The 12,819-nt window shown below is 41.2% G+C and overlaps 2 protein-coding genes across 10 annotated transcripts in view; one reads left to right on the forward strand and one right to left on the reverse strand.

The window, feature by feature from the left end:
- Window positions 1-491, forward strand: part of TEX10 (testis expressed 10) — a 63,269-nt gene extending 62,778 nt beyond the window's left edge. For all 3 annotated transcript variants that reach the window (XM_025888016.2, XM_073876653.1, XM_073876654.1), the window contains one exon: window positions 270-491. In XM_025888016.2, the coding sequence (XP_025743801.1) occupies window positions 270-383 (114 nt within the window). In that variant the 3' untranslated portion in view covers window positions 384-491. The remainder of the gene's footprint in view (window positions 1-269) is intronic.
- The window catches only part of INVS (inversin), a 248,473-nt gene that overhangs the window by 85,099 nt on the left and 150,555 nt on the right, over window positions 1-12,819 (reverse strand). For 3 of the 7 annotated variants that reach the window (XM_025888015.2, XM_025888013.2, XM_073876652.1), the window contains 3 exons: window positions 6,654-6,886; window positions 5,814-5,888; window positions 1,825-2,811 (listed from right to left, as the gene is read on the reverse strand). In XM_025888015.2, the coding sequence (XP_025743800.1) occupies window positions 2,660-2,811; window positions 5,814-5,888; window positions 6,654-6,886 (460 nt within the window). In that variant the 3' untranslated portion in view covers window positions 1,825-2,659. Of the gene's footprint in view, window positions 1-1,824; window positions 2,812-3,542; window positions 3,603-5,813; window positions 5,889-6,653; window positions 6,887-12,819 lie in introns of those variants that run through there. The other 4 variants (XM_025888014.2, XM_073876649.1, XM_073876648.1 and 1 more) reach the window with 4 other exon arrangements.

Consider the following 12,819-nt stretch of genomic DNA (forward strand, 5'->3'; position numbering starts at 1 on the left):
TGGTGAAATTTCTTTAGTTCCTGTCAGTATTTGAGAGGGAACAGATGAAACCAGAAACTGGTGTACTGCTTACTTGGGGGTGTGACTAGGAATTTTCACTGCCATTGCCCAATTAAGAAATCTCCATTTCCAATAAGATTTCCTATGGTGATGGATAGATGGAAGATGAGGTGCAGTGGTTCTGAGATCTCATTTGGGTTTGAAAAATACTGTCAGATAGCATAACAATTTTGATACAATTCTCAAATTACTCTTGTTTTTCTCTGCAGACATTGAAGAGTGGAGGTATTCAGGAACAATGGCTCACAGACTTACATTATTGCTTCAATGTGTATATCACTGGGCATCCCCAGGGGCCCAGTGCACTGAGTACAGTCTATTGAGTACAGTAAGAGGCTTCGTGGTACCTCCTGTTTGCAATTGTTTATTCACATCTAATTTTGAAGAGAGACTGATGTAATGTTTGTCATTAAAGCTGAACTTTTAAAGTAGTTGTTTATGAACCTTCCTTTGCACTAGTAGGAAAACACAGGCTGGCTTCTTGGACTAGTACATGATACTTGGTTACAGGTGGTTAGTGTATTTTGCATTTCATAGGAACTAAATATTTACAAAATACAAAGCGATAATATAGTACCTTCTATTTTATGTGCCAAGAAAGTAGCAAAATCTTTGTGTGGTCTCAGCTCCAGTTCATTCAGACAGCAACAGAAACCAGTTTTTTTATTTGGGAACAGTTGCCCTTATCCATCATGACATTCAGCTTCTCACTATGGAGTCCTATTATGTACAGCAGTTTTCTATCCCTCTATGCAGGAGCAAGATTTCAAGATAGTGCTACAGTTGTTTGGGGTTTTCCTATACCTAAATGGTACTTGGTTTGATCTAGTTAATTCTTTTAAAAGTACTGTCTACTAATGATCCGTTATAGTTCTTTTAAAATTACAAGCTAGATAGCAATTTTATTGACCCTTGTACAATGCTGGGGGGAGGGTTAGGGGGTACCGACACCTGACACCCACCCCCCACCCCGGTCAAAAAATCCATGTATAAAATTTGATTCCCCCAAATCTTTACTACCAATATCCTACTGTTGACCAGAAGCCTTACTGATAATCAGTTTACACATATTTTGTTATATGTATTAGATTCTAATTCTTAAAATAAAGCAAGCTAGAGAAAAGAACACATTTGCAGTACTACGGCTGTATTTATCGATACCATATGTATTTATTGGGGAAAAAAAAACACGTTCAGTGGATCAACACAAACCTGGTTGTTCAAGGGTCACCTGTATTCATTATTTTCATAACTATGAAATAATTACCTTAATTTTTTACAGTTTGCTAATTGTTAACACTTTATTGCTTCTTAATCTCTTACTGTCAAGACAGGGTTGGCAGTAATTTTAAAATGGAAGTGGTCCTAGAAATATTTGAGCCTAGTATGTCACTGTTTCATCCTGCTGTTTACATTCCTACAGTAACTTGCTCTTAAAAATGTGAAAAAACCTATGATCACTGGATTGTATTTATGCCAGGTGTTCTTAGCGTTAAAATGTGTGTAGTTTTAGGAGAGTTTTCCCAGCCAGTAGGAAGGGCATTCTGACAAGATTGCTCACCTGTACAGGTCAGGCAGAAAATACAAGAAAATGGTAAGGCCTGAAGTGGTACCTTATGCATGAATGGTCTGGTCTGTAAACCTCCCCAGTTGATTTCTCACTGCTGTGATACTGCTGCTGGTGCTCAGCAGTAACCTGAGGCCTTCATAGGCTAACACGGGAACTGTAAAATGGAAGGAATCAACAGGGTGCCTATTACGGTCTTACAGTTTTTTTTTTTTTTTTTTTTTTGACAGCACAAGCAGGGGGAGTGGGAGAGGGATAAGCAGACTCCCCGCTGAGCAGGAGCCTGACAAAGGGCTCGATCTCTGGACTTGGAGATCATGACTCGAGCAAAAGGCAAACGCTTAACTGACTGAGTCACCCAGGTGCCCCAAGATTTATATATTTTAGAGAGAGAGTGGGTGGCGGGAGGGGAGGGGCTAGAGGGAAGGGGAGAGACTCTCCAGCAGACTCCCCCCTGAGTATGGAGCCCAATGCAGGTCCTGGAGATCGTGACCTCAGCTGAAGGCAGACGCTTAACCGACAGAGCCACCCAGGTGCCACTTGTCTTAACAATTCTTAAATGTAAATTCTGGGTCATGATTCTGGTCTAAAATTTAAAACTGATAATGTTGGAATAAGATTAGACTGGAGAAAAGTAGTGAAATGAAGAAGATGGTTGCTATATAACAGGCTCCTCCCCACCCATCTCATCTCGGTTCTTTGCCAGGGCCAAAAACCCAGGGCTGCCCTAGCTGGCTGGCAGAAATCTCATGTTAGTGCTCATGTTATGAGTTTTACTTAGACTTTACTGTTAATTATAAGTTCTACTTTATAGTCGTACTGCCTGAATGGAAGGTAGACAGCCAGGAAGCTTTCCACAGGCATAGTGTACTGTGGTCCTTGTAGCACAGGCTAAAGAAGAACAGAGAGAGAGAACATCTGGATATGGTCATTCAGTTGTTACCACGTTTTCAGGCCACTAAGGCTTCAGGCATGAGGATTAATACTGTCTCAAGATGTAAAACATAATCAGCAGAGACTCAGAACTCTGCACTAGCTATTCCAGCTACCCCGGAAACAGTCTTCCTCCAGAGGTGGTCGAGGCTTTATTTTGGGTTTTGATTGAGTAGCTGATTGCAGGTTATAAGAAAAATTCTTTGATCTTCCACTGTTCTCAAGGAGGTGTATACACTGCAAGTTGCTCACTGTTAAAAGCAAATATCAGAGTTAATCAGGTTATTAATTTTAATACCGCAGAGTTCATTACTGGTGAGGAAGAAGGATTTAGATACGGGCTATCCATGGGGCTGGTAGGGTGATGGCCAGTTTGTCCTAGAGACAGGATGACTTATTTGCCTTGCATTTTCCAACATCCTCCACGACACATGACTTCTCTTAAAGGAAAAACCGTGACTGGAAGGGGCCAGGTGCTTGAGCTGTGACTGGGACCTCGGTCTTCAGTCTGTCTGGAATAACTGGGATAGCTCCCTCTGTGCTTTTAACAGACAACAACGCAAACTTACATACACATAGCTTAACTTTCCATGGGCCACACAGTTGGCTATACAGTCCATCGTAGAAAATAGGTTTGTTTGAAAACTTTTTTTTTTTTTAAAGATTTTATTTATTTATTTGAGAGAGAGAATGAGAGATAGAGAGCACGAGAGGGGAGAGGGTCAGAGGGAGAAGCAGACTCCCCGCCGAGCAGGGAGCCCGATGCGGGACTCGATCCCGGGACTCCAGGATCATGACCTGAGCCGAAGGCAGTCGCCCAACCAACTGAGCCACCCAGGCGCCCCGAAAACTCTGTCTTTTTAAGGGTGATGGTCTGATAGGCATATCAGTCTTGAAATGTATTTTTTTAGGCCTTTTTAAGATGCCGCGGTTGGAAAACAGTGATGTATTCAACCCTATCATTTGACAGATGAGGAGGCTGAGGCCCAAATGGTCAAGATAACTTGTTGAGGCCATATTGCTGTCTGTTGCTCCTAACTTTCTGTGGAGCAAAGAAGCAAACATGAAAGAGGAGTAGTTAAAAAAGTTACAAACATGTCTTGCTATTTCTCTCCTGGTTTTATTACTGTTAAAGTTCTTTCACAGTGAACTATTGCTCTGGAACTCTCTTTTTGGCTGCCTTTACTGTATCCAATCTTGAGTTACTTGCATACCCTTCTGTGGGTGGGCAGGAATGCTGCATTCATACAAGGGGGTTATCAGTACCAGTAATCCCTTGAGCCATGGTTATTCCATTCATTAGAATGGATTTTCTAAAGGTAGTTCTTTTATATTTAAAAAGATGGGCCCCCCCAAATTTAGGAGATTATATATATTTATATATACATATATATAAGTGCTCTGATCAGTGTTATGCTGCTGTGTTGTAGGTGGTATGCAGGGGTCGCTGTTGAAGGACTGGAGAGAACAGGGATTGTGGGGTCTCCCAAATGCACGTGGAGAAACAGTCCAGGGATGCTATATATATATATGTATATGTATATACACACACAGACACACACCCACACACACACACACACACACACACCCACACACCCACACACCTGCTTCCTCTTTAAAGAGGTAAAGGCACTCCTAAATCCTCTTCCTACATTGGAGGACAGGAACAACAATTTTCACTCTAATATATGAACACCTATGTGCCCAATAATTTTCTACAATTGAACAGGACAGTGAACAAATCAGAAGATCCTTAACCCCATGGAATTCTCAAAGCGAAAAAATGAACTAACATTTTTATTCATGGAGAAGACCAAGATTAATGTTATCTTCTTGGTTCAGTTTGGCATCTGTGATACTACATTGCAAAAATCTCTGTGCCCATTCCCATGGAAATTATTCATAGACGTGTTTTGTGTGTAAAACACAAAACTAGTTAGCCCTGACAATCAGCTTGATTCACTGGTTAATGCTTAATGTGGATGGGTGGACCTAACAAAACCTTGTGTTCCCCCAAGTTTAGTGTTAGGAAAAGATTTTCTTCAGTCCTTGTCTGTTTTCAAGCCAGTCAGAATTAGATATGTAAGACAAACAAGCTACTTATGTGAAATCCCAAGAAACCACTAAGTATTTGAATTTGTTTATTCTGCCCTTTAATTAAACCTTTTGTGCTTCTAAAGCCCTTCATTTTTTAAGATTTCTGATAGTCCTGGATTTTTCTCTTGAGACAAAGTACAAAATTGTTCGGATTATCTAAATGCTACTTCTCTGGTAGTTCCATTTGACCATGGTTTTTGAAACTAATTTTCAGTTCTTTCGAGTATAATAAAAGTTTTCTTTTTTACGTGGATACTTTCAAAGGAATCAAGGTCTACAGTTGTAACTACCCTGCCCACTACTCCCTGATCAGCCTGCCTATATTACATGAGTTGCCCAACTCTTATTAAAGATTGGGCAGTAATTACTCTGTCCCCCACCTCCAGGTTTTCTCCCCATCAAAAACTAAATGAATGTTAAAGTTCATGCTGACAGTCATTGTTCACCTTCCCAGCTGCACTCTGTTCCTGCAGGATGACTAGATTGGCAAAGGTGGGGGGGGACTGTGTTGCCATAGCCACCCATGAGCAACACTGGATCTGACATTAACTGCTGACAGCACTGAACTTATCACCCAAATTTAATGCTTGTGTGAATGAAGGGGGCTCTGAGTAAAACACTCTTGTCTTATGGCTGAAAAGAAAGTTCCCTGAGCTTCTGTATTAGTGAAATTGTGCACAGTGAAGCCTGAGCAGGACATGTTATTAAATATTAAATGTCGTCCTCACAGGGCCATGAAAGGCAAAAGCCAGAGTTTGTGGTTAAGGAACTTCTCAAGAATCTTAATGTGAAACCAATATGGAGCAACAATTCCCCAAGGTCTTGGAAGAATGAAAGTATTTTCATTTCCCTTTTCCTTTATGTGAACAAGTATGTAAAAGTGATCAATAATAGGTCCCATTTATTGTCTCTACTGGAGGTAATGTTAACAATAACTTGTGGTTGTGAAAATAACTTGCCTCTTATGGAGACATGTTGACTGCAGTAATAATTCCATGAAAGGGGAATGAAAAATATGCACACCTCAAATCAAATGACCATTGGAAACCCCTGGCAATCTCTGTTGTTTTATCTTCCACCTTTGGGGATGAAATAAGGCAAATGCTTCCCCACATCATCTCCCCAATCTGTTTTGCCAGTGCAGTGGCTACCTTACCTGAATTGAGACGTAGCACAGAATGAGCTCTGGAAGATCTTGTGGGATGAGGTACTTTCCCTTCTTGAGAACAACCTGAAATCAACCACCAGTGATCATTTCTCTCTGACCATGACAGCTACAGCCTAACCAAGTTCTAAATTCCTTATTGAGGTAAAGGCTTGAGCTTGTTGGTATCTGCCAAGATAAATTAGGTATGGTGTGGAAATACCATGTAGGCCAAGGGTAAGGTCCTGAAATTTTGCTGCCTGGGCTGCAGGTCTGTTCCTAAAGGTGCCTTGGCTCAATGTTTTTCTTTTGGGGAGCTAGCCAGCCTTGTTCTCTGCTGAGTTTATTTGGATGGGCTTTTTCCAGAGCTGAAAATGTCTCAATTTAAAGCAGCTCATCTGCTGAATAAGTATTTACTGTAGTGCATGGGTCTGGGGCATTCCCACAGAAGGGCAACCCTGTACTATCTTAGCATAAGAAAAGTTAAAGTGAGGCAGACAGGGTCTTCCTGCTCCTGGAGCCCTCCAAATGGGTGATGGAAGGGGAAGACCCAAGCAGTGGTCTGGAGGAGTTTAAAGGATGAGGCTTTCAGTAATGAAGGCCAGCAGACCTCTTGGCTGGAAGGCTCTTGGGGCTGAGATGCCAGAATGTATCATGAAACCAATTCTGACCCAGAATTCCTGGAGGGGAGGCACTGAGTGTGGGTGCTGAGGATTCTCTTAGTGCCTGGAAGTAGAATAAGAAAGCTCCTACCTGAATGGAGGTTTGCCCATTGTAATTAAATGCCATTTCAGATACTGAGGCAACACTCTGGGGTGCTTGTCAACTACAGAGTGCCCAAAGGACAATTACCATAGATTTGCTTGAGTACTGAGTGCCTGGTGGACTTTGTTGTGCCTGAGCTGCCCTTGGATGAACTCTTGGTGGTCCTGGTTACTGCAGTGGTTTTTGGGGGGGTTAGTTCCAGTTCCTTCCTCCAAATTTGGAGCAGCAATGCCAGGCACTCTTGGTTCCATTTGTCCACATCTCTGGCTCCAAGCTCCTTCATCTGCAGAAGGTGGGACAGGTGCTTCTTAAGCTGGTAGCTGGTGGGTCAGAAGAGGGGAGAGGCTTTAAGATGACAGTACTGTGAAACTTAAGTTTCCTTAACGTTCCTGGAAGCTATAGGAATAGTACTGCTGAACTGGGAGAATCATTTAAGCTCCCATTCCTACTTTACAGTGGCAGTATGTTTAATGTTGATTTTTAAATCATCAAACACTTCTGAACTAGGAATTAGTTGAGTCTGCCTTCAGGGTCGGTCATGCCAATGTGTAAACAAGTAAGTGCAGTATGAGGAGTACTATGCAAGAATGAGGAGCTAGATGACATGGGACAATGTGGGACTGAAAAATTGGTGGTCTAGTAAGGCTTTACAAGGCTGGTGTTCGTGCTGGGTTTTAAAGGATGCATAGGAGCTTACTAGGCAGAGAAGTGTACTCTGGGCAGCAGAACTGGCATTAAGCAGAGGTGTGGGCATAGGTGCCAGGAAAATCAGTAATGAGATGTATATAAAGCACTGTATTTGGTGAAGGAAGAATGGAATGCTATGCTAAACTGTGGAAGGAGCCAACATTTGTTCAGAGCCTGTTACATATCAGGTATTTTCCTTATTTAACCGAAAATAAATCCATGAGGCAGACATGATGAGTCTGATAAAGGCTGAGTAGATGGGATGTTACCAAGATGGCAACATAGGTTGTTCCTGACTTGGCTTCCTCTTACAAGAACAGCAATTAACTATTCACAGATAAGACACTATGGAGAAAGTCCTAGAACATGGAAGTGAGGCTGCAGCCCCTTGTACCCCAGAGACCAGACACACTGCATTAGGACATGAGGAACATGCTGACTGTACTACCCCTCCACCAGGCTGGTGTAGCACCACACCAAAATGTCTGCCCTGAGCCTCTGTACGGTTCCTCAAATGGGAAAAGAGAACCCAGGGTGGAATCCAGCCCCCCACCCCGCCCCAGCATTGTGGGTCACTTCTTGGGAGTCCCCATGCTGGTCTCACCCATGGGGATTGCCAAGGAGGAATCGATAGGGCTTGACCACTGGGAATCTGACTGATTGAGAAGGGAAGAGCTTAAAGCAACCAGCACGTGGATCTTGGCAGACCAGGTTTCTACCTGCAGTGTCCAAGTAGTAGTCCCAACCTTTAATTTTGCTTATCTGCAGAGCCAGAACAGATGCAATCTGACTAGGGAACACAGCAGGGTGCATGACTGGGGTCCTCAAAGAGCCCTGCGAACCTTGCAGTCTGGTCTGCTTCAGCTCAGGCAGGGGAGCTGAGGCATGGCCTGGACCACACATGAGTGTAGCTCCTGGCCCTGCCTGATCAAAGCCTGTCCAGAACACCTAGAAAGCTGCATAGCCCTGCAACACTCAAGCGGGGAGGTGCAGCTTGCAGAGCAAAGATAGTGGCCCTGTATAGCCAGGGAGCTTGAGTCAACCACATAGAGCTTTTTAGGCCTTTGAGCCAGTTCTCCAGCTCTGCATGGGCAGGGAAGGTAACTCATAGCCCTAGCCATTGCTGAATACAGCCTTCAGCCCATCTGACCAGGAAACCTAGCCAAAGCACACAGGAAGCTATGTAGCCCATCCAACAGCCCTTCTTACAGTGGCATTTAAACAGAAAGCACAGCCTAGCTCTATCCCTGTCTGCAGAGCAAAACTGGTGGCCCCATCTGGCCAGCAAATCAATGTACAATCTTATTGAGTCCCCAAACAAGCTGTGCAGGCCTTGGGGCCTGTCCTGCTGCCCTGCCAGTTCAGGGAAGTGAATTCATTGCCCCACCAACTGCTAAGTCTAGTACCCAGCCAGCCAACCATCTAGTAAGCCTGACCAGAAACCTCAGGCAACTGTACAGCCCCTCCTAAAGCCTCACTTGGGCAGAGAACCAACCCAGCAGTCCTATCCCACTGTTCTCAGGCAGCAGCACACACTCAGAGCTTTCCTTGCCCCCAAATAGACTGCTGTAATAGCAAGTTCCACTGCCCAAGGATGTTACTAGCAGACATGTCCAGAAACCCAAACAGCCACCTGGGAAGAACTGTCTTGGCTAAAGCAAACCTGTAAAGTCTGGAAGAGAAGACCACTTACTCAGCAACATGAGGAATCAAGAATCAAAAAATCAGGTAAACATGACACTGCCAAAAGAAACTAATAAAGCTCTGATAACTAACCCTAAATAAATAGAGATCTAGGAATTGTTATACAAAAAATTCAGAACCCCCTTAAAGAAGTTTAGGAACTACAAGAATGCACAACCAAATGAAATTGGCAAGATAATGCATGAACAAAATAAGTTCAATAAAAAACATTAAAAAATCCTAGAGCTGAAAAATACAAGTCTGAACTGAAGAATTCAGTAGAGAGCTTCAGAGGCGGACTTGACCAGGTAGAAGAAAGAATCAGTGACCTAGAAGACAGGACATTTGAAATTATCTAGTCAGAAGAGCAAAATGAAGCACATAACTGCATTATGGGAATTCCAGAAGAGAAAGAATGAGACAGAAAATATAAAGGGCTGAAAGTTTCCCAAACCTGGAGAGAGAAATGAATATCTAGATCCCTGAAACCCAGAGAACTCTAGAACCTATAACGCTACACTGAGACACACATTGTCAAAAGTCAAATTCTGAAATGAAGTTACATATATAACAACTTCCATAAGACTGAGTGCATTTCTCAACAAAAACTTTTCAGGCCTGGAAAGAACAGGATGATATATTCATAATATGAAAGGAAAAAACTGTCAAGAATTCTATAGCTGGCAAAGCTGTCCTTCAGAAATGGAGAGATAAACAAACTAAAACAAGGAATCACTAGACCTTCATTATAAGAAATGCTAAAGGGAATTGAGTGGAAGTAAAAGGATGCTAGTTAGCATCATAAATAAGAAGGTAGCGGAATGCCTGGGTGGCTAAGTTGTTAAGTGTCTGCCTTCAGCTCAGGTTATGATCCCAGGGTCCTGGGATTGAGACCCTCATCGGGCTCCCTGCTCGGTGGGAAACCTGCTTCTCTCCCATTCCCCATGCTTGTGTTCCCTCTCTCACTGTGTTTCTCTCTGTCAAATAAAATCTTAAAAAAAAAAAGCATAAAATTCACTGGTAATAGTAAACATATAGTCAGAATTAGGATTTATAATAATAGTTGTGCATAATGTGCTTCAACTCTAGTGTAAAACTTTAAAAACTTAGGGGCACCTGGGTGGCGCAGTTGGTTAAATGTCTGACTCTTGGTTTCGACTCAGATCATAATCTCAGGGTCATGAGACTGAGCCCTGAGTCGGGCTCTGTGTTCAGTGTGAAGTCTGCTTAAGACTCTCCCTTTCCCTCTTCCGCCCCCCACCCTGCACCCTCTAAAATAAATAAATTTTTAAAAAAGTTAAAAACTTAAAAATACAACTACAGTAGTGTGTTATTGAATATACAATATAAAAATGTAAACTTCAACATCAATAAGCTAACGTGTGTGGGTGAAAAAGTATAAAGTTTAGGAGTGCTATTGAAGTTGTTAATCAGTTTGGGTGTTATAACTAGAAGATATTTTTTAACAAGGGAAAAACCTGCGCTAACACACAAAAGAACATGATAAGCATACAGATAACAAAAGACATCAGAACACACACAAGACAGGATAAGAAAGAAGGTGAAACAGTTCTACAAAAAAGCCAGAAAACAACAAAATTACAATAGTAAGTCCTTATTTATCAATAATTACTTTAAATGTAAATGAATTAAGTCCTATAAAAGATATAGAATGGCTGAATGGATTGGGGGAAAAAAAGATCCAATGATATGCTGCCTCAGAGTGAAGGGATGGAAAAAGATATTTCAAGCAAATGGTAACAAAAAAGCATGGGTAGCTATATCAGAAAGAACAAACTTTAAAAACAGTAAAAAAGGGACAAGGCCATTATATAATGATAGTAAGGTTGATCCATCAAGAAGATATATTTGTAAATATTTATGCACCCAACGTTGGAGCACCTAAATATATAAAAGCAAAAACAGCTAACAGCAGAAATAAACAGCAGTACAATGATAGCTGATAAGTTTAATACCCCACACTCAAAAATGGATAGATCATCCAGATAGAGCATCAATAAAGGAAAAGAGGAGGGTGCCTGGGTGGCTCAGCCATTAAGTGTCTGCTTTCGGCTCAGGTCATGATCCCGGGGTCCTTGGATCGAACCCCACATCAGGCTCCCTGCTTGGCGGGAAGCCTGCTTCTCCCTCTCCCACTCCCCCTGTTTGTGTTCCTCTCTTGCTGTTTCTGTCAAATAAATAAATATTAAAAAAAAAAAAAGGATTTGACTAACACTATAGATCAATTTGACCTGACATATAGAACATTCCATCCAACAACAGCAGAATAGACATTCTTCTCAAGCACACATGTGGCATTTCCTAGGAGAGACCATATCTTAGGTCTCAAAACAAGTGTTGGCAAATTCAAGAAGACTGGAACCATACTAAATACCCTCTTTGACTACAGTGGTATGAAACTAGAAATCAGTAGTAGGAGGAAAACTGGAAAATTCACAAATACATGGAAATTAACATTTTCCTGAGTAACCAATGGACCAAAGAAATCAAAGGGAAAATAAAGTATCTTGAGGCAAACAAAATATGGAAATACAACACACCAAAACTTAATGGAATGCAGCAACACGTTTTAAGAGGGAACTTCATAGCAATAATTGCCAATGTTAAGAAGCAAGAAGGAGTTCAAATAGATAAGCTACTCCTACACTTTAAGAAAGTAGGAAAAGAACAAAGCCCAAAGTTACAGAAAGAAGGAAATAATAAAGATTGGAGAAGAAATAAATGAAATAGCAGGAAAATAGAGAAAAGTTGACAAACCTTTAGCTAGACTCACCAAGGAAGAGATGATGCAAGTCAAAATTATGAAAAAGGAGACATTACAACTGATAAGACAGAAAGGCAGTGGACCATAAGACACTACTATGAGCAACTATACAACAAAGTGGACAACCTAGAAGAAATGGAAGTTATTAGAAACATACAACCTACCAACACTGAGTCAAGGTGAATAGACCAATTACTAGTAAGAAGATTGAATCAGTAATCAAAAACCTCCCAATGAAGAAAAGATCAGGACCAGATGGCTGGTGAATTTTACCAAACATTTAAAGAAGAATTAATGCCAGGGTGCCTGCTGGCCTAGTCAGTAGAACATGTGACGCTTGATCTTGGGGTGGTAGGTTCAAGCCCCATGTTGGATATAAAGATTGCTTAAAAATAAAATCTTAAAAAAAAAAAAATGCCAATCCTCTTAAAACCCTTCCCAAAGAAAGAGTAGAGAACACTCCCAAACTCATTTTATAAGGCCAGCATTACCCTGATACCAAAGACAGAAAAGGACACTACAAGCCAATACTCTTTAATGAATATAGATGCAAAAATTCTCAATAAAATAGCAGGAACTGAATTCACCAGCACATTTATTAAAAGGATCATTCACCATGACTGAGTGGGATTTACCCCTGAAAAGATAGTTCAACATAGTAAAATCAAAGTGCTACATCACATTAATAGAATGAAAGAAAAACATGATTATCTCAATAGAAGCAGAAAAAGCATTTTACAAAATTTAACATCTGGTTCATGGTAAAGACTTAAGAAATTAGGTACAGAAGTAATATACCTTAACATAATAAAGGTCACATATGATAAGTCCACAGTAAAACATCAAACTCAATGGTGAAAAGTTGGGAACTTTTCCTCTGAGATTAGGAACAAGACAAGGGTGTCACTCAAATCCTATTCAACACAGTACTGGAAATTCCAGCTAGAGCAATCAGGCAAGAAAGAAAGTAAAAGACATCACATAAGGAAAGGAAGTTAATATATCTCTATTTACAGATGATTTTTATATATTAAAAAACTTAGGGACTTTACCAGAAACTGTTAATTCTAATCAACAAATTCAGTGAAGTTGCAGGAT

Source organism: Callorhinus ursinus, unplaced genomic scaffold (genome assembly GCF_003265705.2).
Source record: "Callorhinus ursinus isolate GAN/ISIS: 27379988/994484 unplaced genomic scaffold, GSC_fseal_2.0 scaffold24, whole genome shotgun sequence".
Lineage (NCBI taxonomy): Eukaryota > Metazoa > Chordata > Mammalia > Carnivora > Otariidae > Callorhinus > Callorhinus ursinus.